The 24,117-nt window shown below is 35.9% G+C and overlaps 2 protein-coding genes across 2 annotated transcripts; one reads left to right on the plus strand and one right to left on the minus strand.

Moving 5' to 3' along the window:
- Positions 1–6,576: 6,576 nt before the first annotated feature.
- On the minus strand, positions 6,577–8,439 carry LOC128553474 (uncharacterized). Its single transcript, XM_053534636.1, has one exon. It carries the CDS (start codon positions 8,437–8,439, stop codon positions 6,577–6,579), a length of 1,863 nt encoding a protein of 620 aa, XP_053390611.1.
- Positions 8,440–12,696: 4,257 nt separating this feature from the next.
- On the plus strand, positions 12,697–23,149 carry LOC128553475 (brefeldin A-inhibited guanine nucleotide-exchange protein 3-like; the record flags this gene model as incomplete). The annotated part of the gene is made up of 7 exons (XM_053534637.1): positions 12,697–12,712; positions 14,026–14,192; positions 17,562–17,718; positions 19,779–19,889; positions 21,094–21,312; positions 22,294–22,537; positions 23,033–23,149. Coding segments are annotated over exons 1-7 (1,031 nt in total), but the record flags the coding sequence as incomplete, so codon positions are not given.
- Positions 23,150–24,117: the final 968 nt, after the last annotated feature.

Here is a 24,117-nt window from a genome sequence, read left to right on the forward strand (position 1 = left end):
CCTTCACTACAGCCTTGAACAGTCAGCATAAAACAATCCAGTTTACATCAGACATTGATGTAAACAAAATACACTTCTTAGATGTAACCAGAAAAAAAGACGAGAATGGATACCTAGAAACGACACTCTACACTTATCTATGGTCGCACACATGTATCTACAACACAAATCACACAATTCAAAACACCAAAACAAGAGCATCAACAACAATAATACAACCATCTACCTTGACGAAAGAGAGAATTTCACAAACACTCGAGAAACAGAGATCTACGTACATTCAGTCTATGATATTTAAAAAAAAACAACAAGTAAATAAAGAAGACAGTTTTAAAAACTCTCATGAACATTTATTGTTATATTTCTTCAAAACATACATGTTTATATATACAATGACATCAACAGTAAAACTCTAACAATAATTCTATAAATAGATCAAGTCACGTGACACTAAACAAGAGGACCATGATGGTCCTGAATCGCTCACCTGTCCCCACATGACCCAGTTTGAACTGAGTATGATGTCGTTTTTTCTATTATTTGACATAGTGACCTCGTTTTTGAGCTCATGTGATCCAGTTTTGAACTTGACCGAGATATTATCAAGATAAAAAATTTGACCAATTTTCATGAAGATCATTTGAAAAATATGGCCTCTAGAGAGGTCAAAAGGTTTTTCTATTATTTGACCTAATGACCTAGTTTTTTACCGCAGTTGACCTACTTTTGAACCTGACCTAGATATCATCAAGGTGAACATTCCCACCAATTTTCATGAAGATCTCATGAAAAATATGGCCTCTAGAGATCACACAAAGTTTTTCTATTTTTATACCTACTGACCTAGTTTTTGACCGCACATGACTGAGTTTCAAGCTTTACCTAGATATCATCAAGGTGTACATTCAGACCAATTTTAGTGAAGATCCATTGAAAAATATGGCCTCTAGAGAGGTCAAAAGGTTTTTCTATTTTTAGACCTACTGACCTAGTTTTTGACCGTAGTTGACCCAGTTTTGAACTTGACCTAGATATCATCGAGATGACGTTCAGACCAACTTTCATACAGATCCCATGAAAAATATGGCCTCTAGAGAGGTCAAAAGGTTTTTTTGTACCCCCCAACAACAAAGTTGTAAGGGCCCCGGTATACTGGTTTCAGGTTGTCTGTCTGTCTGTCCGTCCGTCTGTCTGTCCATAGACACAATCTTGTACGCACCATCTCTCCTCATCCCCTTGACACAATTTAATGAAACTTCACACAAGTGATCAGTAACAACAGTAGTTGTGCATGGGACATGTTAGGTTCTTTCAGAAAAAAAAATTGCAGAGTTACGGGACTTTGTTTTTTGTTACTGTACCATATACATAGACACAATCTTGTGCGCACCATCTCTCCTCATCCCCTTGACACAATTTAATGAAACTTCACACAAGTGATCAGTAACAACAGTAGTTGTGCATGGGGCATGTTAGGTTCTTTCAACGACAAAAATTGCAGAGTTATGGGACTTTGTTTCTTGTTAACATACTATGTACATACAGTCTGCATATGCAATCTTGTGCGAGCCTAATCTTCCGAACCCTTGCACACAGTTTAATGAAACTTCATGCAAGTGATCAGTACCAACCCTAGTTGTGCATGGTGCATGTTACGTTCTTTTAGATAAATATTCTGCATAGTTATGGGACTTTGTTTTTTTTGTTACTATACTGTATACATACAGTCTATATACATACAGTCCACATAATTATGCAATCTTGTGTGCGTCAAATTGCAATGTACTGTGTCAGTGCATGCGGGGGGTACATTCATCACCTTTAGTGATAGCTCTAGTTATTATTTGACCTACTGACCTAGTTTTTGACGGCATGTGACCCAGTTTCGCACTTGACCTAGATATCATCAAGATGAACATTCTGACCACTTTTCATGAAGATCCATTGACAATTATGGCCTCTAGAGAGGTCACAAGGTTTTTCTATTTTTAGACCTACTGACCTCGTTTTGGACATTTGTGAACCAGTTTCGAACTTGACCTAGATATCATCAAGATGAACATTCTGACCAACTTTCATAAAGATCCCATGTAAAATGTGACCTCTAGAATGGTCACAAGGAAAAGTTTACAAATGCACGGACGGACGACTGACACTGCGCGATCACAAAAGCTCACCTTGTCACTTTGTGACAGGTGAGCTATAAACGCAGAAATTATACTTCAGTCAACTAATTTTTCAAATCTGTACCCTGATGAAGACTATTAAATAGTCGAAATGTCGGTATTATAACAAAATTATTGAAACCTGACCCGTCTTGTCTGTGTGTTATAACTCCACTTACCTTATTCTCTAAAATAAATAAAAAAAATATTCAGTATATATTATACAAATGATGTATAAGTATAAAGATGAGATAATTGAATTGTATCGCGTAAGTGGACATAACTACTAACTGGATACATTCAACACTGCTCAAAACTGTTAATGCAACACAGACCTATCTCCTTAGCGACATGACTATCTCCTTTATGAGAGAGCTATCTCTCACATTAAAAAGTGGATAATTTTACGCCCGAACCATTTTTGGTACATGTTTTATTTCCAAATGCATTGTATATTTTACAGCTATCTCACGCCTACTCGGTATGCTTCTTTATATTAGTTAAAATGTAAATATTTGACAATGAATGTGCTTTCATAACGAAATGGCCAAATTTACTGCTAAATCAGCTTGTTGGTAAACATCACCACTACCACAAATTAAGAATGAATAAGCAAACTTAAAGTTTTTTGTAAAGTTAAATCATATCTATATCACCTACCATTCCCCGATTTTTAGCTCACCTGTCACAAAGTGACAAGGTGAGCTTTTGTGATCGCGCAGTGTCCGTTGTCCGTGCGTCCGTAAACTTTTCCTTGTGACATCTCTAGAGGTCACATTTTTCATGGGATCTTTATGAAAATGGGTCAGAATGTTCATCTTGGTAAATTCTAGGTCAAGTTCGAAACTGGGTCACGTGCCATCAAAAACTAGGTCAGTAGGTCTAAAAATAGAAAAACCTTGTGACCTCTCTAGAGGCCATAATTTTCAATGGATCTTCATGAAAATTGGTCAGAATGTTCATCTTGATGATATCTAGGTCAAGTTTGAAACTGGGTCACGTGCGGTCAAAAACTAGGTCAGTAGGTCTAAAAATAGAAAAACCTTGTGACCTCTCTAGAGGCCATATATTTCACAAAATCTTCACGAAAATTGGTCAGAATGTTCACCCTGATGATATCTAGTTCAAGTTCGAAACTGGGTCACCTGCGGTCAAAAACTAGGTCAGTAGGTCTAAAATTAGAAAAACCTTGTGACCTCTCTAGAGGCCATATATTTCATGAAATCTTCATGAAAATTGGTCAGAATGTTGACCTTGATGATATCTAAGTCAAGTTCGAAAGTGGGTGACGTGCCATCAAAAACTAGGTCAGTAGGTCAAATAGTAGAAAAACCTTGTGACCTCTCTAGAGGCCATATTTTCCATGGGATCTGTATGAAAGTTGGTCTGAATGTTCATCTTGATGATATCTAGGTCAAGTTCGAAACTGGGTCACGTGCCCTCAAAAACTAGGTCAGTAGGTCAAATAATAGAAAAACCTTGTGACCTCTCTAAAGGCCATATTTTTCAATGGATCTTCATGAAAGTTGGTCTGAATGTTCATCTTGATGATATCTAGGTCAAGTTCGAAACAGGGTCATGTGCGGTCAAAAACTAGGTCAGTAGGTCTAAAAATAGAAAAACCTTGTGACCTCTCTAGAGGCCATACTTGTGAATGGATCTCCATAAAAATTGGTCAGAATGTTCATCTTGATGATATCTAGGTCAAGTTCGAAAGTGGGTCACATGCCATCAAAAAGTAGGTCAGTAGGTCAAATAATGAAAAAACGTTGTGACCTCTCTAGAGGCCATATTTTTCATGGGATCTGTATGAAAGTTGGTCTGAATGTTTATCTTGATGATATCTAGGTTAAGTTTGAAACTGGGTCAACTGCGATCAAAAACTAGGTCAGTAGGTCTTGAAATAGAAAAACCTTGTGACCTCTCTAGAGGCCATACCCTTGAATGGATCTTCATGAAAATTGGTCAGAATGTTCACCTTGATGATATCTAGGTCAAGTTTGAACTGGGTCACGTGCCTTAAAAAACTAGGTCAATAGGTCAAATAATAGAAAAACCTTGTGACCTCTCTAGAGACCATATTTTTCAATGGATCTTCATGAAATTTGGTCAGAAATTTTATCTTGATAATATCTAGGTCAAGTTCAAAACTGGGTCACATGAGCTCAACTAGGTCACTATGTCAAATAATAGAAAAAACGACATCATACTCAAAACTGGATCATGTGGGAAGAGGTGAGCGATTCAGGACCATCATGGTCCTCTTGTTGATATTTGATACACTACTTGTAAAAATGCAAAAACTATGATGACACTCACCTTTGTTGATGTTCTTTTATCGCGATGTGCACTACCTCGGAAGTTGCGACAGAGCAGTTTACCGTATACCTCTTAAAGAGGTGGCTCTGTAGTTAACCAGGCGTGCTTTGGCTACAACATTGACTGGTTTTATTTTATTCTGGTACATTTTCAGCTCAGTTTTTCAAAGAAAAAGTAGAGCTATTGCACTGGTCCCTTTGTGACTGTCGCTTTTGGTTAATTTTTTTGGAAAAGTTATGCTCCTTTAAATTTAGTTAAAGCTTTTGATAAAGTCAGATATCTCTGTTACTATCAAAAATTTTGACTTGAAACTTAAAGCAGTTATTAACTATCAAAGTCTATACCAGGAGAAGCAATCCCCATAACTCTGATTTGAATCTTGACAAAGTAATGCCCCTTTCTTATTTAGAATTTTTGGTTGAAGTTTTGTAAATATTTTACTGGCAAAGCTGCACTGAGAAGTGTCAAGCACTGAGAAAAGTCCAGCATGCTGTCTTACAGCTCTTGTAAAAGCCTTTAACTGTGCAATATTGATTGACTGAAGCTACCATACATTTCTTATGTATTGAGTGTCAGTGATAATAAAGAAAACCTTATATTATATAGAGGCCACACTTGGGAGTGCCAAAAAGTAGACATTTATTTTTGCATGAAGTCTTTATTCATAATTCAAAAACTCAGTAAACAATAAAATTGGAAATTAAACTAGTGGTTTTTAGATCCAGATGACCTCTGTTTATAAGTGGTCATAGGACAAGGCTCACTGGTACTACAGAATAGTATATTTTATAAAGAAAAGGTATTTTGTTGTAGGCACAGATTATAGACCCCATGATTTGTGCTAATGTATGAATATGTTCTTACTCTAAGAAAAATGCTGTAAAAAAAAATATTAAAAAAAAGTCCTGAAATAGTAGTATGTTGTATGTCAGTGCTTCAACACAGTGTTAACAGTGAAAATGAACAAGTGAAAAAATTTAGCCTGGTCAAATGAAGCTGAACATGTACTTTTACAAAACTCATTGCATTATAAAGGAAGGTAGTATTGTTTTGTTCATTGACTGTATATTGGTCAGTCTGACAAAGCTTTAAAAAGTCTATAAAAATGTTATCCTTGAGATGATGAAAATTATCTTGAAAATTATTTATAAAATAGCTCATATGCCCATATTTATGGAAAGCACAAAAAATGATGCAGTCTGATTAGTAAATGACATTTTCCAAAATATGCAAAACAATATCTAATCAAACGCAGGAAATGCAATGAATGTCGTCAAGAACCAATTATACAAACATAAAGTAGAGGAAAAAACTACATCTGATCAGTATGATTCAAAATTACAATAAGATTTTAAAAGTACTTAAATCAAGTGTCAAAGAATTGACACAGAAATGACAAAATTCAGTCTTCATATTTGCTGATTTCCTGCAGTGTTTAGTTGCATTTTTCCCCAAATTTGAAGAGCAACTGGAAATACGGTGAAAGACTGCATAAAATTTGGGCAATCTGTGGTAGGTGGTTGTCCCTTATTGATGTCCGACAGTGAGTATTTTGTTGCACACTTGAAATATGGAAGATGGAATTTCAGTGTGTTTTGTTGTACAGAAGCTTTATTTCAATACACAACATCAAGTTGGTTTTTTTTTTTTTTTTTTTTTTTGAAAATTTGTAGTCCACTTATTTTGCTAACTTTTTATTTTGATTTTTTTTTTCTAAAAGAGAGTCAGAGTTGACTTTAATTTTTGGTAGTATTTTTTTATTGTTATTTGATCACATTTTTAGCTACTTATTTCATCATCTTTACTTTCTCTCAGCCTTTGTTACCTGTTCAATGCAAGAAATAGTAAGTTGTTTTGTTCTTTCATTTTTATGAACATTGTAAGACATGTCTTGGTATTATGGATTTTTATACTTTTCTTTTAGATTTTGATCTGCTTATTCTAACTTTCTTCAAGTAGTGTTAGTCAGTCTTTGGGGTGTTTCTTTTCATCATTTCAAGCTGATATTTCCTGATTAACTCGCTTTATTTCTAACTGCACTCTATTTTACTTGGCTTTCTATTTCTTGCATTTGATTTCAGTGTGCATTTGACTATTTAACTTTATAAACGTTAATAGCCCCTTCTCCACCAACATAGAGTTTATTTTCCTTACTGCAGTAGAAAATTGAAGATGACCTTCTGACTTGATGCTGAGGTGGCGTAAGTATCTCATGCTTTGTTTTGAGATCAACAGACATTTGAATAATTTTGCTTGATGCACAACAGATATAGATAGTTCCTACTTTGTCTACTGTTAAACCAACTTCACTGACGGTGTGTATTTGTTTTGTTGTAATAATATCTCCATCTGTTGACATTTTTGTCAAAGCCTTTGGCATATGTGGAAGCTTTGCTCTATGAATGATGTATAGCATGCTCTTGTTTGTACCAAGTGCAATATAAACAGGATTGTCCAGATCACTGAAGTTTTTCAGTATTGTTCCATTTTTGTCCAAGATTTGCACTTCACCTGGTTTTGTGGTGAACAATACTATAAGATTTGGTTTCTTGTACACAATGCCATGACAGTATTTCTTGACAGCAAGATGAGGACCTATAGCCAATTCTGTAGCTTGAGTAATGGAGAGGAACTGGATCTTTCCAACATCTGGTAGTGTGGCAGCCAATTCATTGTCTTCTACTTTTGTTACACCAAAAGGCTTGTCTTCTAATTGCAGAGTAGATGACAGGGTGTGTTTTTTTGCATCTATAAGTTTAAAAGAAGCATTATCATTGTCAACAGCAACAAGAAAGTTGTCAGAGAGTTTGCATAATCCTGTTATTTTGCTATTTTTGGTATCAGATATTGATTCCACTGAAATTGAGTACTCTTTAGAAATTTTTCTTTTTCTTCTACATTTTTCTGTAAGAGAACCAAAGCTTAAGATTGCATCAGTTCTTGGAGGCACTTCACATGGTTGAAATTCATAATTATTTATTTCAATGTCCTGGCTTGCTTCATCTGTATCAGTTTTCAGTTTCTCTACCTCGTATTTAGCTGTTTTTACTGCCCAAAATACTCTACTCTTCTGTCCTGTTCTTATTTTTGTTTGAAAGTTTGTTTTCAAGTCTGTTAGGTCTGCCCCAGTTTTGTTTGCATTTGATATCTGTGTCTGCAGTTTCAACTCATCAGTTTGTTTTAGTTTTTCTGAATCATTGTTTAGTTTTTCATCACCTTCTTCTAACTGTTCTTCAAGTAGCCTTTGTTCTTCTTGAATTTTCTCTTTTTGAAGGAGATGGTTATGTGTTAACATTTCCTTCTCTTTGTCTAACTTTTCAAGTAAGTCAGCTTTTCTCTTTTCATGATCTTTCAAAAAACTGTCATGCCTCCTATCCATATCTTTCAGTTGAAGTTGAAAGTTTTTGTTTAAAACACATTTTAGTTTATCTTTTTGCATCTTGATTGAAGCACTAGCATTGGCTCTGTTTGAGTGAACTTCTGTTAGTTTTGAGTTTAGGTTATCTCTTGAAGTAGCCAATTGTTCTAAACTTTGATCAATTGATAGATTTATCTTCATTACTTCACTCTTGATATCAGTAGATCCAACCAATGTTGGAATGTGGTCAACTGTACATTCTTTGTGGTGTTCAGTCTTACATTTTGGGCATGCTATCTGGTCACAAGATTTGCAGTAAAACTTAGTTAATTCAACTTTATGGATCTGGCATTTTTCAAAACAGAAGTCTTGTGGCATGTTGGCACTATCTTGCAGGGTATGGTCAGGCACATACTTTTTGTGATATCTGAGGCAGGTAGAACACAAATACTCCATACACTCGACACAAAATCCATCCGCTGTAACTACAGTTCCCAGTTCCTTTTCACAATTTTCACAATACATCTCTTTTATTTCATCTGACTCCTGTGTTAATGAAGCATTGTCATCATATTCATTACCTGCTGCAGTTGCCATTTTTGTAATCAATCCTGTGTAATCCTGTTGTTTTTTTTCCAGTGAAGTCAAAATTTAAAGAATTTCTCCTAACTGTCGCATTCAGAAATACTATTTTGAAGGTTGTTTTTCAAGTCTTGAATAAAATGCACTGTTAGCATGGAATTTGATATTTCATGCTATGTTGGTTTTATTCTCTTTTTGATTTTTAATCTATTGTTTAATAAACCTGTTCATTCCACTGATTAATGCCATTCTTTTATTATAGAAAATATTGATTAGGTTTGAATTTCCGTATGCAATTGTGAAAAGTATTTGGTTTCCAAATTAAGAAATTTTTGTATGCCTAAAAATGGATTTGAAGAGTTATTGTCATTATTATAAATTATGGAAAGTTGTGAACAGTTCACCTACGCTGCTACTGCATCCAGATTTTTTAGCTCACCTAGGTACTGGGTGATCTGTCAGAATATGTTAACATTTCTTCAAAAGCCTTCTTCACCAGAACTTTTTGATGGATTCAACCACATTAGGCCAGAAACATCCTCTAGATAAGGATTCAAAATAGCCCTGAGACCCTTTTGGGCAAGTGAATAGGGCTCTAGAATTGCTGTAAAATCATTTATTTCATATGAATGAAATTTTGTTTGTTCTAAGGAAAACAAGTCTCCAACAAATATTAATGATTTACAATACCTCCTGGAATTAAACCAGATGAAGTATTCTCTAATAGATCTTATAGTGCACAATTGGGTTCACATGGCATCTATTCATCACTCATACATCATTTAAGTCAAACAACTTGCTTGCTGGAATTCAGCCATATTTGACTGGGACTATCCTTAAAATAGAAAGAAAGATTGCCTTGACCCATCAGGGCCCCTAAAGTTCTTGGTGATAAGATTATGTTTTGATAGCTCACTTGAACCAAGGGTGCAGGATGTAAGTGTAGGTGGACGATCCGGCATCTGTTGTCAACATTAAAATTTTTCACTTAAACATCTGCTCCTCTGAAACTACTGGTCAGAATTACATCAAACTTGGTCTGTAGCATCCTGGCAATTAAGGTCCGCTATTTGGTTTATTCAAATGGGGGCACTTGACCCCTTTAAGGAACTTTAAGAGCTAAAAATAGGGGAAAAAAACCTTTAAACAATTTCTTTTCACAAATCACTGTATGGATCATTATCAGACTTGGTCTGTAACAATATTGTGAGGTCCTGTCTCAAATTTATTCAAATTTGGGCACTTGGTCCCTTTAAGGGGCTGCTAGAGCTACAAATAGAAATACATTTAAACAAGTTTTTCTCATGAACCACTTGATGGGTCTTCATCAAACTTGGTGTGCAGCATCAGTGTAAGGTCCTCTCTCAAATTTATTCAAGTAGAGGCACTTGGCCCCTTTTATGGGCAGCTACAGATAGAAATATATCTAAACAACTTCTTCTCATGAACAGCTTGATGGATCTTCCAGGCTTTAAGTAGTCCTACTTTTTCCTACTTTTCCTACTTTTTAGGTCTGTTCCTACTTTTTTCCTACTTTTTTGGGAAAAAAATCCTACTATTCCTACTTTTTTATCTAAAGAAGAAAAAATATGTTTATAAATGTTGTTAGTCTATTTGTATAATGAATTTTATTACATAATGTAAGGACTGATGGTGTACTGGTGAGGCTCTAAAGACCTTTAATATGCATGATGAAACCTGCTGACAGTTCATTATGTGAGTTGAATACAGACCTTGATATTGGAGCATAAGAGGTGCAGGTAGCTTTGTACAATGGGGACCTCAAAACATGAAAATAGAGAAACCTTATATCGAGCGCTCAACGCGAAACTAGTCTAAATGTACCGGTATATAGAAATAGAAGCAGATAGACTAGTTTGGTGTTGAGCCCTCGATATATTGTGCTGCTGGGTAATTGTGAGTAAATGTTCAAGATTCAGGCCCATATCCAGGGCTGGAAAGAGGGTGCCCATGTCCCCCCCCCCCCCCTCCCTGTTTGCTGAGAAGTGACCTATACTCATCAAAGTTGCATCCAACTATTGGCTAAGGATAAATATGCTGTGTAATTGTGAGTAAATGTACAAGATTCAGGTCCAGATCCAGGGCTGGAAAGAGGGTGCCCATGCCCCCCCCCCCCCCCCCCAAGTTTGCTGAGAAGTGACCTGTAGTCATCAAAGTTGCATCCAACTATTGGCTAAGGATAAATATTTTCTCCAAATTTAGACTCAAAAGCACACCAGAGGCCTCGATTTCATACATATATTTCCAGGGGGAGAACACACTGACCCCCCTAAAATTTGGAAAGTACCCCTCCCAGTACCTCAAAATTAAGACCAAAAATGCACCAGAGCCCACCATTTGGTACTTATATTTCAAAATTCGACAATTAACACAAAATATGCCAATGCAGATAATATGGATATAGTAAAATCTATTGCTAAATAACTTGACAAATACAAACAACCACATTGAGTTATTGCCGATGAAACAAATATATAACAAATCACTTTTTTTGGATGGAAAGGCTTTCCTCTACAGCTAAATTCTTCAGGGAAAATAATAATCAGCCCTGGTACTGACAGAATTAGTTACAGTTACTGCTGATAATCAAGATCTTCTTGGGAAGTCCATACCTGTTTCATTGCATATTTTCTGCACTGGTTGATTCTTGGTCCTTCCACGGAAAGTGTGAGTGACAATTTGATCATGTCATGGACAGTCGCGTTCTCAACTCATCACAGAATCTTATGTACTCGACCCTAAGTACATGACCCTAAGTACATGTACTTACACATTCACAATTCTACTGCTGTTAAAAGTGGTCAAAGCTAATAGTTAATAGCATTTACAAGTCGGTGTATTATACATTCAACATTAAAACTTACAGAACTAAAATGCTTCTTAACATTAAAACTTACTGAACTAAAATACTTCTTAACATTAAAACTTACAGAACTAAAATACTTCTTACATGGGTTATATATTTTAGCCCATCAGAATCAGATACACAGTAACCATTCTCTACTTAGGGTGTCTATATTTCAAGAAATTTTGTAAATGATCGACATACGTTCTTTGTCGTTGACAAAATGGTTTCAGGGAGAAGACATTTGTGATAGCAAGAATCATCATTTCTGTCATAGAACTGTTATGAAAGTAATAAAATGCTGTTGACATCCATTGACCATGGATAGAATTATCCCAGAAATCTCAAGAGTTAAATCAGAATGCCAGACAATGGCAAATGTTTCATCACCCAGTCGTGATATCCATCATGAAAAGTTTCCTTCTCGCACATCGCTTGCCACAGACTGGGCTAAAATGGCCGACATATTCTAAAATGACATTAACAATGGAAACAATGGACTATGGAAACTTCATTGTTCAACTCTAAATTATTGTACAATAAAGTTTGAGATCCTATGGAAACTATTAATCCTAACCTTTGAAAGGCTTCTATCAAATTAAAACTGCAATGAAACATTAGTAGAAAGGTAGGGACTTATTTGCATGAATGCTAGTCATTCATTTAATTAAGTGCGGATGTTTAAAATCTTTGTGCAGTTCAACGCGATATGAAAGTTGGGCCAGCAAATTATAAGAATAATGTTCATGTGTAGCAGAGAATGTGTAGCTTGTTCAATTACAGGCTGTATAAATATCGAAATTGAAATGTATACATCACATTGAGATAGATTAAAGCACACATAAAGCCGCAACACTATTGGAATATGATGATATTCGTATATATTTCGACGGTATAGCTTATACAAAACAAATGCATTCAATAAGAAAACAATCTGTTCAAATAAAGCGGGTGGGGTAACATATAGTTTGATTATTTCACATCATTTAATTATTTTCTATACTACAGAATTGTTATTACATTGACAACAAATATTCCAGGATGAAAAATCAAAGATAATAATATTAAATATTGCGGTGTAACTTATGTAAATTTTAAGATACGCAAAATGATATTTTCAAACATGGCCGCCATTTTGATGACCGTGATAGATTCTTCCAGTCGTGGAACTCCGACTGGCGACATGTCTTTTTGTGACCTTCAGACTAGTCTAACAGTTTGGTATATGTCGCTTGCCTTTCTGTATACACTATTTATTTCAAGAAGCAACACAGTTGGGCATGCCCAGTCTTCCCTGTGAGCCTCCATAATATTTACATAACCATAAAAATGTCATAGACTGTCTCTGAGAATTTCGGCAAACAGTGATTTTCTCTGGGTAAAATACTCATCACTAACTTTCAAAGATGGCTAGTCTTTTGGGTTTTAAACAAGCTTTGTACATGTAAATGATTTTCATTCTCCCATACCAGACATCTATCATAGCAGTATTTTTGCCTAAAAGTTGGACACATTCTTCCTTCTAAAAGGAACCGTAACTTTCTTTAGTTCGTATATAGCATTTTTGTAGAGTTTTCGCATGTCAAGATTTAATCTTAATGCATTCTAAGACATTCGGTCAGAAATCATGAATTATCATTAATTCTTAAAATTTTAATAGATCTTAAAGAACATAAACTTTTAAAACGGATCCATAATTCCAGCAGCACTCCTTTAATTTTCAAGGGGCACTGGTGATTTTTCAAGGGAGCTCTGCCTTTTAGGTAGCACCTAAGTTCATATTAGGGTCTTAACACTTGGTTTTACAGTAACTCTGTGATTCCAGAAGGTATGCAAATTTTGATCCCATACCTCATGTTTTTTACGATGTAAATGAGATGTGGAACCAAAATCTGTAGCCCTGTTTGGCGCCATGTAACCTATACTGTGTTGGTGCGCCGTAAAACCCAAATACATAAATAAATTGAAAATCTTCTTTTCAGAAACTTCTTACCTAATTTCAGAATAAGTCCACACAAATATTCCTTGGGTGACGTGTATTAAGAGTGTTTAGATTTGTTCGAAAACATGGCCATCAGAGCTAAAAATAGAAAGTCTTTAAAGAACCTCTTGTCAGATTTGAAAAATTTTCACTGAAATTTTTCTTAACCTTTAGCCCGCTGGTAGCAAGACTTAGTGATTCTGCTTTTGTGACCAGCACAGACCAAGATCAGCCTGCATTTTCAGTGAACACCCCTTATATAATAAGTGGTACTGCCCAAATTGAATGATGGATCCGTCCATTTTAGAAATTTAGCAGGGTAAAGATTAAAGGGCCATCTGCCAATAATATTCATGTTATTCTGATTTGTCAAAACACTTGGCCTCCAGAGCTAAAACAACAACTTGTTCCCCTTAATCCTTGGTTCAATTTAGAAATCATTTCACAGAATGTTTCTTGAGGAACCAAGAACATTCAAATTTTTTGGTATACATGATTAAACATTAGGTAGCCAGCACTTCATAAGAATTGTCTCCTAAACTTCTAATCTGATTTTTAAAATAATTTGACAGAAATGTTCCTTTTGATGACTTGGTAAATCTTGCAGTTGTTTTCCAGCTATATGTTTCATTGCAAAAAATTCACAAAGTCAGTACATTGTGTTATTGATTAAGGAAGATTGTATCAAACAGTATATACACAGAAATGTTATAAGATTTTGTGACAGTTATGATATGTAAATTTTGTATTACAGAGGTATCAAGTAGTGAGAAGTGTTATACAGAGGAATCGTCCACAGTGACAGTATTAAACGCTGACAGTATTTACTCTACCTCCTATTCGGCTCTCAGTCTAGGCTTGAACCTGACAGTGAATGGTTACTATGACAACAGAGATAAATCACTTATACCCATATCAGAGGTGAGTACAAATGAATTTTACTGTAAATTGTTACTATGACAACAGAGATAAATCACTTATACCCATATCAGAGGTGAGTACAAATTAATTTTACTGTAAATTGCTTCTATTACAGCATAGAGGCTTATACTCAGCACTTTGTAAATTTAAAAACATATTTTAGTGCTATGGATTGGCAGCTGTGTGGCAATCTGATTCAAATCACAAATATTGAAGTTCATTGTACCCCCCGACAACAAATTTGTAAGGGGGGGGGGGGGGGGGGTATACTGGTCCGTCTGTCTGTCCGTAGACACAATCTTGTGCGCACCATCTCTACTCATCCCCTTGACACAATTTAATGAAACTTCACACAAGTGATCAGTATCAACAGTAATTGTGCATGGGGCATGTTAGGTTCTTTCAGAAAAAAAAATTGCAGAGTTATGGGACTTTGTTTTTTGTTACTATACTATATACATAGACAATCTTGTGTGCACCATCACTCCTCATCCCCTTGACACAATTTAATGAAACTTCACACAAGTGATCAGTAACAACAGTAGTTGTGCATGGGGCATGTTAGGTTCTTTCAGAAAAAAAAATTGCAGAGTTATGGGACTTTGTTTTTTGTTACTATACTATATACATAGACACAATCTTGTGTGCACCATCACTCCTCATCCCCTTGACACAATTTAATGAAACTTCACACAAGTGATCAGTATCAACAGTAATTGTGCATGGGGCATGTTAGGTTCTTTCAGAAAAAAAAATTGCAGAGTTATGGGACTTTGTTTTTTGTTACTATACTATATACATAGACACAATCTTGTGTGCACCATCACTCCTCATCCCCTTGACACAATTTAATGAAACTTCACACAAGTGATCAGTAACAACAGTAGTTGTGCATGGGGCATGTTAGGTTCTTTCAGAAAAAAAAAATTGCAGAGATACGGGACTTTGTTTTTTGTTACTATACTATATACATAGACACAATCTTGTGCGCACCATCACTCCTCATCCCTTTGACACAATTTAATGAAACTTCACATAAGTGATCAGTAACGACAGTAGTTGTGCATGGGGCATGTTAGGTTCTTTCAACAACAAAAATGGCAGAGTTATGGGACTTTGTTTCTTGTTAACATACTATGTACTTACAGTCTGCATATGCAATCTTGTGCGCACCTAATCTTCAGAACCCTTGCACACAATTTAATGAAACTTCACACAAGTGATCAGTATCAACCCTAGTTGTGCATGGTCCATGTTATGTTCTTTTAGGTAAATATTCTGCATAGTTATGGGACTTTGTTTTTTGTTACTATACTGTATACATACAGTCTATATACATACAGTCCACATAATTATGCAATCTTGAGTGCGTCAAATTGCAATGTACTGTGGCAGTGCATGCGGGGGGTACATTCATCACCTTTAGTGATAGCTCTAGTTTTTAATTGTTCTTGCTAATGCATAATGAATATAGTTTCATTTTCATTTAACATAAAAATAGATTAATCAGAAACAATCAGTTTTATCAGTGCTAAAAGACATACCACACATGACATAGTGAAGTATGTTCATAATAGCAGTATTTGTATAGGAGAGATCGTGTTTGTATACAAATCCGTTGTATATTCTATTTTTATGCTCCCGTAGGGAGGCATATTAGTTTTCAACTGTCCGTCCGTTCGTTCGTTCGTCACAACGTTAACTTTTTGCATGAAGGCACTTTACTCGCGAACCACTGCACCCAGGACCTTCAAACTTCACATGCTGATAGTACTTATTGAGTACACCACCCCTACTGACTTTGGGGTCACCAAGTCAAAGGTCAAGGTCACAGGGGCCAACGTTAACGTTTTGCATGAAGGCACTTTACTCGTGAACCACTGCACTCAGGACCTTCAAACTTCACGTGCTGATAGTACTTATTGAGTACACCACCCCTACTGACTTTGGGGTCACCAGGTCAACGGTCAAGGTCACAGGGGCCAACGTTAACTTTTTGCATGAAGGCACTTTACTCGCGAACCACTGCACCCAGGACCTTCAAACTTCACATGCTGATAGTACCTACTGAGTACACCACCCCTACTGACTTTGGGGTCACCAGGTCAAAGGTCAAGGTCACCAGGTCAAAGGTCAAGGTCAAGGTGCTGCGGGGGCATTTGTCACCATTAGTGACAGCTCTTGTTAGAACTGATAAGACATAGATCGGGTGGGCAGACGCTGAGCGCCCATGTTTTTTTATTAACAGTGATGTTTTTCTAACGGCTTAAATTTTTTAAAAACACAAATGATATCAATAATTTTTTGATCATTGGAAAGGATATAAAACAAGCAATTTATTGATAACTTTTAATTATTATAAAATGGATTAATTATAAATGCATAACTTACAGTGTTTTTTCTAAAAGTATGGAGCATCGCTACGCCGCTATTAAAATCATATGTTATTTAAAACGGTTATTCATTTTCAAAAGATATTTGAATAAGGAAATACGAAAATTGTAAGCATTTCAAAACTTTTTGAATTTTTAAAATCCACAAATGAACGAAAAAGTTATTAAAAATTAAAAATTCCGATCCCATACACAAACGATGTAAAAATATTTGTATTGCCCACCACCAGATAAACAGGTGTTGATGCGTGACGTTAGGGCGATCTCTCCTATAGAGATATTTTATTGATTAATTGATTACATGTTGTGTTCCTTAAATAAGGAGCAGTTAGATTGTGATCCAACAAATTCACCACTGATGAGCTCCATTCACTATCTTGAGCATTAATTATGTTTCCCACCACACAGTGGTGTGGAAAACATATTGATTTACTCCAGTCTGTGTGTCTGTCTGTCTGTGTGTGTGTCTGTCTGTCACAAAGCTTGTCCGCACTGTAAGTCGAACATTCCTCATCCGATTTTCACCAAACTTAAACAAAATGTGTTTGACCATAAGGCCTTGGCCAAGTTCGATAACTAGCCAAATCAGTCCAGGCATTTTGGAGTTACAGCCCTTGAATTACCGAAAAATCAGCCTTATTACTCTTTTCCGCTCTCTAAGTCAAATATTTCTCATCCGATCTTCACCAAACTTGAACAAAATGTGTTTGACCATAAGTCCTCAGCCAAGATCGATAACTAGCCAAATCCGCCCAGGCACTTTTGAATTATGGCCCTTGAATAACTGATTGGATCCACTCGTCTAAACCATCTAGAGAAACTAGACATTTTTCATAGGGGCAGTTGTGGGAGACATGCGCTTTTCTCAAAAGCATCTCTAGTTACAGAACTGAAAATTATGAAATAATTTTGAATGTGTGCTCTTTTGATAAAATAACTTGACTGTGATTTCCACTTCTTATTCTTTTGTTTTCAGCGTCAGTTTATTGACAGTGTACTGGACACGGACATGTTCCTGTACCTCTCCCCAGACTGGCTATCTACTGTATACAAGTGTGTGCTGGACAGAGATTTGCTCGGGGAAGCTGGTTGGAACCATGAAGAGGATACTGCTTTAATCACAGCTCTTAAAGGTTTTGGCCCGTTATTGCATGTCTGATAGACTAAATGCTTATCTTATGAGAATTGCATTTTCTATCTCTGTCTCATCCTTAAAGTCTTTTTGCAATTTTCGTCACATTTTGCGTAAGTTCTGTCATGGTAATTTTTTATTCCCCAACCGCTGTTTCACTAGAGGGAACTTATGGTTTGCCTGTTAGTCAGTCACATAAAGAGGGATCCTTCAATAACTTTGGAAGAACAAGATATTTTTTCATGAAACTCATACATGCCATATTTTCAGATGGTCAGTAAGGGAGATTTGCCTCAACAGGGCTTTTTTTAAGGGAGATTTGGGTGAAAATAAGGGGGACTTTAATTCGCTCATTTTTTACACACTAAATAGCAGTTTTCATGAAAAAATCATCAATTTCCTATATTGAATTGAGTGGTGCCAACAGTTATGTACAGAATACATGATTATTACTTATAGCACTTTACTTAATCCAAGGAAATTTAGTATTCCATGAAAGATTGAACCAGATACTTTGTTCTTAATTTTTATGTGTTGATGCTTTTGCATCTAGAGGGAGTGGTCTTTTTGACATGTTTAAGCATACAATACTAAAAAGATTGCAGAGAGATCATGTCAAAACAGTCTTTTAAGGGCAGTCATTTCTTTTCAGAAATAAAGTTGTTAAAACAACGATGAGTCATTCTCTTGCTGAATTGTCCATATTTAGATTAAAACTACATATATTTAAACTGGTAGTTCTTCTCCCGTTAATTATTGCAACATGACAATATCACAAACGAATGTCAGTCAATTCTTAGGGCAGTATGAATTGAATTTATCTCATAAAATTCACTTATCCGAATTCATGTTTGTCCGAAATTCTCTGTAGTATCTGACATTAACTTGCCAATTTTTGCTAAATCGTGGTTGATTTTTTGCATGTTGTGCAAGTATTTAAATTGAAAAGCATAAACTCGGTGTATTAAGCACTAAACTGTCTCACCCTCTGATCGCTCGATAAATATTGAGGTCATGCATGCAGCGAAAACGAAAGTACACTTTGGCAGGTGGCGGTAAAATGACGTAATTTTAAGACTGGTTTTCATATTGTTTTGAAAACTACGGATCAGCTACTTTGATGTTATTGGATCAGTCTAAAATATCTCATGCACATGTTTTACAATTGCCTCCAGGTATGATTAAATGGTTAATTGTTTGCAGATTGTGACAGTAGGTGGTAAGATAATTAATGCCTCAGGCGTGTATCTCACGATAAACAAGGGGATTATAGACAACTATCAAAATTACATTATATACTAGACTATTGATTTCCGGGCTACTCGATACGGAGTTTCAAGTTTTTTTGGTCTACATTGGGTCCGAGATTCGATTTTTGCGACATATGACTTTTTTTCTGAATTTATTTTTTTACGGGAGATTTTCATGTCCCGACGGGAGACCAGGATATATACTGAAAATATGGGAGAAAAAGTCTCCTGGCGGGAGATATGGCATGTATGATGAAACTTGATACATTGGTAGATCTGGAGAATATGCACATCCTTTTTTGTTACAAGAGCAACAAGTGTGGTTGCTATGGCAACACATAGTCCAAAAATGTGAGGAAAAGGTAGATTCTGTGTTTACTAAAAAAGAAGTTCAACAGGAAATTTCTCATGAAGCCTGACTAATAGATGATATGTTATTTGGAGAATATGCAGATTCTTTATTTAAATTTCAGTATAAAAAATGTGGTTCCTATGGCAGCAGATATGATAGATGCCTCTTCCAGTAGGAGTCTTTCATTGCTGGGCAGTAGTCTTGTTTTTGTTTAATCGTATAAATATGTTAAGCTGATATGAGCCGAGATGGAAAATACACCTTCTTGATTTGGGCAGAATATATAGGAAGTTTCACACTTCTGTTTCTAGAATCAGTTCTTTGTTCCAAGTTGAGTGAGGTTTATTTTATTTAGAAGGTTTCGAATAGAAAATACCTACTCTTACGTAACAAAGGAAATATTGGGGCTTTGTTATTTTGTTGAATGATTATGAGAATAAAATATAACAATGGTTTCAGATATAGATGGTGAAGGTAGTCATGCTATAGGAGGTCAGATGATGAGAGGGAGTGTCTTGTGTGAAGAAGATACAGGTACACCTGCAAGTGATTCCGAACTTGTCAAAGCAGGTAAGTGTAAATTTTCAGTGAACACCCCTTCAAATAATAAATGGTATTGCCCAAATTGAATGATGGACCAGTTCATTTTAAAAATTTAGCAGGCTAAAGATTAAAAGGAAACTGACTTCTCTTCTCAAATAGACTCAAATCAGTGGATTCCATCAGAAATAAGGGTTCAAGAGTGATAAATTGAAGTTTAAGAACTTGTTTTGCAATTAACTTTCAGTTAACTTGTGTATGCAGAGCTCCAGATAAGCTGCGTATTTGCGTATTTACGCAATTAAAATTGCAGAAAACCCAATTTAATTTATATTGTGTACGTACTAAAATGCAGTTAAAATTCCTAATACCCAATTCATAAAAAGTCACTTGCGTATCGCATTTTCCTTATTACTGAAATGGGTACGAGACTTTAATGCTAGACAACTGACTGGTATTACATTCCCACAAAACAGGTTACAGTTTATCTGAAAAATCAAAGGACCATTCAGTCAGCTGATCGGTGTTATTTGGACACTTTGTAAACAATTTTCTTTAACGACAATAAAATGTAAAAAAGGGCAGTAAACAACATTGTTGCAGCACAAACAAAACAAATTAGTGGGATATATTGCTGTTCAACAATGACATTTATCTCTTTGTGACAATGTAGTGTCACCGATACTGGATGACATCTTATGGGATAACACATATTGCAATGAACACATCGTTCGGGATATTGATGAATTGATCTCCGACTACATGAAAAGTGAAAAAGAAACAAAAGGATCTCGAATACATTGAATGATTGGAGAAAAAATATCTTTGGTTCTACGAATTAAAATACACATGTTTACATTGATTACAGGCATGAAAAAATAATTTTAAAAAGACAGTACTGTTTTAATTAATCACATTGTATTAAACATTGAAGGGTGCTATTGATTTATAAAAAGTACTTTTATGTAGTTAGTCAGTCCTGGTAAATGATATAACCATGTTACCATAAGCAAAAAATACTCAATTGTTTGTGCGAGATTGGTGAACTACCCAGTTGGTTTTAGCAAATACCCAGTTACTTCTGAAAAGGCTGGGTAATGATACTATTTTTACCCAATTCAGATTTCCAATACCCAATTCAGACAAAAAGTGATGGGTAAATACCCAGTTGCACCAAAAGCTTATCTGGAGCTCTGTGTATGTATAAACTAAATTCTTAAATACTTTTACTCAGGTAAACTGTTAGCCAGTGAGATCTTGTCTACATGTTGGGATGGTATCCTTGATGTTCTGTCAGTCCTCCTCAATGGGAAGAGTGCAATAGGTGTGACCAATACTTTTGCCATCATGATCGGCACCGAGGGAGCCAAGGAGGAGAGTTTGAGGAAACGTGAAGCACTGTGTAAATGTCTCGATGGTCTGCAAACTGCAGCTAAACTTTGCTGCTCCCTAGGTACCGGTACACCATTATTATGATTTTATGGTTAGGACATGACAGAATTCGTTTTAATGTTTATGTTCCAGATGACAGTTTTGTACATGTCTACCAACATTGTATGTTAAAATTTTTTTTTTCATTCTAACTTCTAAGGTTATTTTTTGTCTCAGATTTCTTTCATAGGTTTTAACAGATATTGTTTCAAAAACTTGTACTTTATTTAGCTTTGTTTGTTTAGCACATGTTCCTGTAATTGTCATATAGTTAAGTTTTGGTTTAAAATGATTTTCTTGAATCACATTGCAGCAAAGTTCTAACTTTGTTCAAAGTAGGTGTTGCAAGGAAGAGTCCTGTTCAAATGTTAGTACAGAATGAATTTATTAGAGCCATGGGTTGAATAGAATAGCTGTTTAGCATTAAAATTTATTTTTATGCCCCCGAAGGGAGGCATATTAGTTTTCAACTGTCCGTCCGTTCGTTAGTTAGTTCGTCACAACGTTAACTTTTTGCATGAAGGCACTTTACTCGCGAACCACTGCACCCAGGACCTTCAAACTTCACATGCTGATAGTACTTATTGAGTATACCACCCCTGCTGACTTTGGGGTCACCAGGTCAAAGGTCAAGGTCACAGGGGCAAACGTTAACTTTTTGCATGAAGGCACTTTACTCGCGAACCACTTCACCCACTTCACCCAGGACCTTCAAACTTCACATGTTGATAGTACTTATTGAGTACACCACCCCTACTGACTTTGGGGTCACCAGGTCAAAGGTCAAGGTGCTGCTTGGACATTTGTCACCATTAGCGACAGCTCTTGTTTTAAACTTACTTTTATGTCCTTCTTCAAAGAAAAGGGGTTATGTTGTTTTCCATATTATCGGGCTATCAGCCGGACGATCAGTTGGTAGGCCATTTAGTTTCTGATAATGATGATGATACTTTTTTATAACAAAAAATGCATTAATTTAATGATATTCTTAAATTTCTTACAGGTTTGCAAGAAAGATGTGAAGGGGTGTTTGCATTGCTGGCCAACACCTCATGTGTCATGGAAGATTTCAAACATGCAACCTTCAGTCCACCTGACAGGGCCACACAGAAGTCTTCAATCCTCTTACAGTCCAAACCCAAACTGGTGCGGCTGCATGCAGCTCACGTGCTTAGTATGGATGCCATGATGACGACAGGGTTGGAGATAGGAAGTCACTCGGCAGACTGCTGGAAACAAGTATTCAGGTTTGAACCTTCAATTTACTTGTTGTAATACATTGTATAAAGTATAAAGCAAACACACATACCTGTGAATGCTTGTGTTTTCTTAAAAGCAGTCTTAGTTTGCCTTTGTCTGTGGTCAATATCCACCATGTGGACATCTATAACAAGGGTTAACTATACCTTGTAGAAAGTGACGTGTTTCGCATCTTATAAAATTTGTAGAGAAAGAAGTGTTTCCTTGTAGCAGTGATGTTATTTACATTATTTGGTTCTCAATATACTTCTTAAAGATCAGATGATCAATGTATTGAAAATGACATGAAATTTGCAGCTGTGTCCACAAGACATAACAAAATTGCAAAGTTGAAGTCAACAGCCAATAAGATTACGTATTACAAAAACAGTGTGTTTTAATGTCCTTAATACAATGCATAATATTTCTCTGACAATTAAGAAACATTGCAGCTTTAATTTTAGTGCATTAAAAAAATCTGGCATACATGTTTGCTATTGTAGATGTTGTGCATTTATTTCGGAGCTAGAACATACCTACTTCAGTAGTGGAAATAACCAGTCTAGTCTACCCAGAATTCAACAGGAACATGCTGTTGGCATGGCAACACAGGAAGAAAGGTAACCATTTTTAGCTCCAAGTTTTGAAGTTTTTGATAAAGTCAAATATCTCTGTACTAGTTAGTCACCCATGAATGTTGGTTCGCTGGACTAAACACTATAGAACTAAAATTCTATTGAGAAAAAATATTAAAATAAATGAACAAACCCAGGGTCTTCCTCCACCAGTAAATCTAGAAAAAAAGAGAGGCCACTAGCAATCAGTGAGAGAGTAAAGAACTTAAAACACACAATTTTAAGAATACAACAAAACATTGCTTGCTCAAGCATCAATGTTTTCGGCACCAGGACTATCTCGAACATGTCTGATGATTCCCGGCTGTTTTTCTTATATGTTCTACGTTTTGATTGCAAGAATAATATTCTGTCTATCCCCCTTGCAATTTCTAGTGATTGCTGTTTAACTGTTTTGTTTTTAGCTCACCTGTCACGAAGTGACAAGGTGAGCTTTTGTGATCGCGCAGCGTCCGTCGTCCGTGCGTCCGTAAACTTTTCCTTGTGACATCTCTAGAGGTCACAGTTTTCATGGGATCTTTATGAAAATGGGTCAGAATGTTCATCTTGGTAAATTCTAGGTCAAGTTCGAAACTGGGTCACATGCCATCGAAAACTAGGTCAGTAGGTCTAAAAATAGAAAAACCTTGTGACCTCTCTAGAGGCCATAATTTTCAATGGATCTTCATGAAAATTGGTCAGAATGTTCACCTTGATGATATCTAGGTCAAGTTCGAAACTGGGTCACGTGCCTTTAAAAACTAGGTCAGTAGGTCTAAAAATAGAAAAACCTTGTGACCTCTCTAGAGGCCATATATTTCACAGGATCTTCATGAAAGTTGGTCAGAATGTTCACCTTGATGATATCTAGGTCAAGTTCGAAACTGGGTCACGTGCCATCAAAAACTAGGTCAGTAGATCAAATAATAGAAAAACCTTGTGACCTCTCTAAAGGCCATATTTTTCATGGGATC

Source organism: Mercenaria mercenaria, unplaced genomic scaffold, assembly GCF_021730395.1.
Source record: "Mercenaria mercenaria strain notata unplaced genomic scaffold, MADL_Memer_1 contig_3875, whole genome shotgun sequence".
Taxonomy (NCBI): domain Eukaryota; kingdom Metazoa; phylum Mollusca; class Bivalvia; order Venerida; family Veneridae; genus Mercenaria; species Mercenaria mercenaria.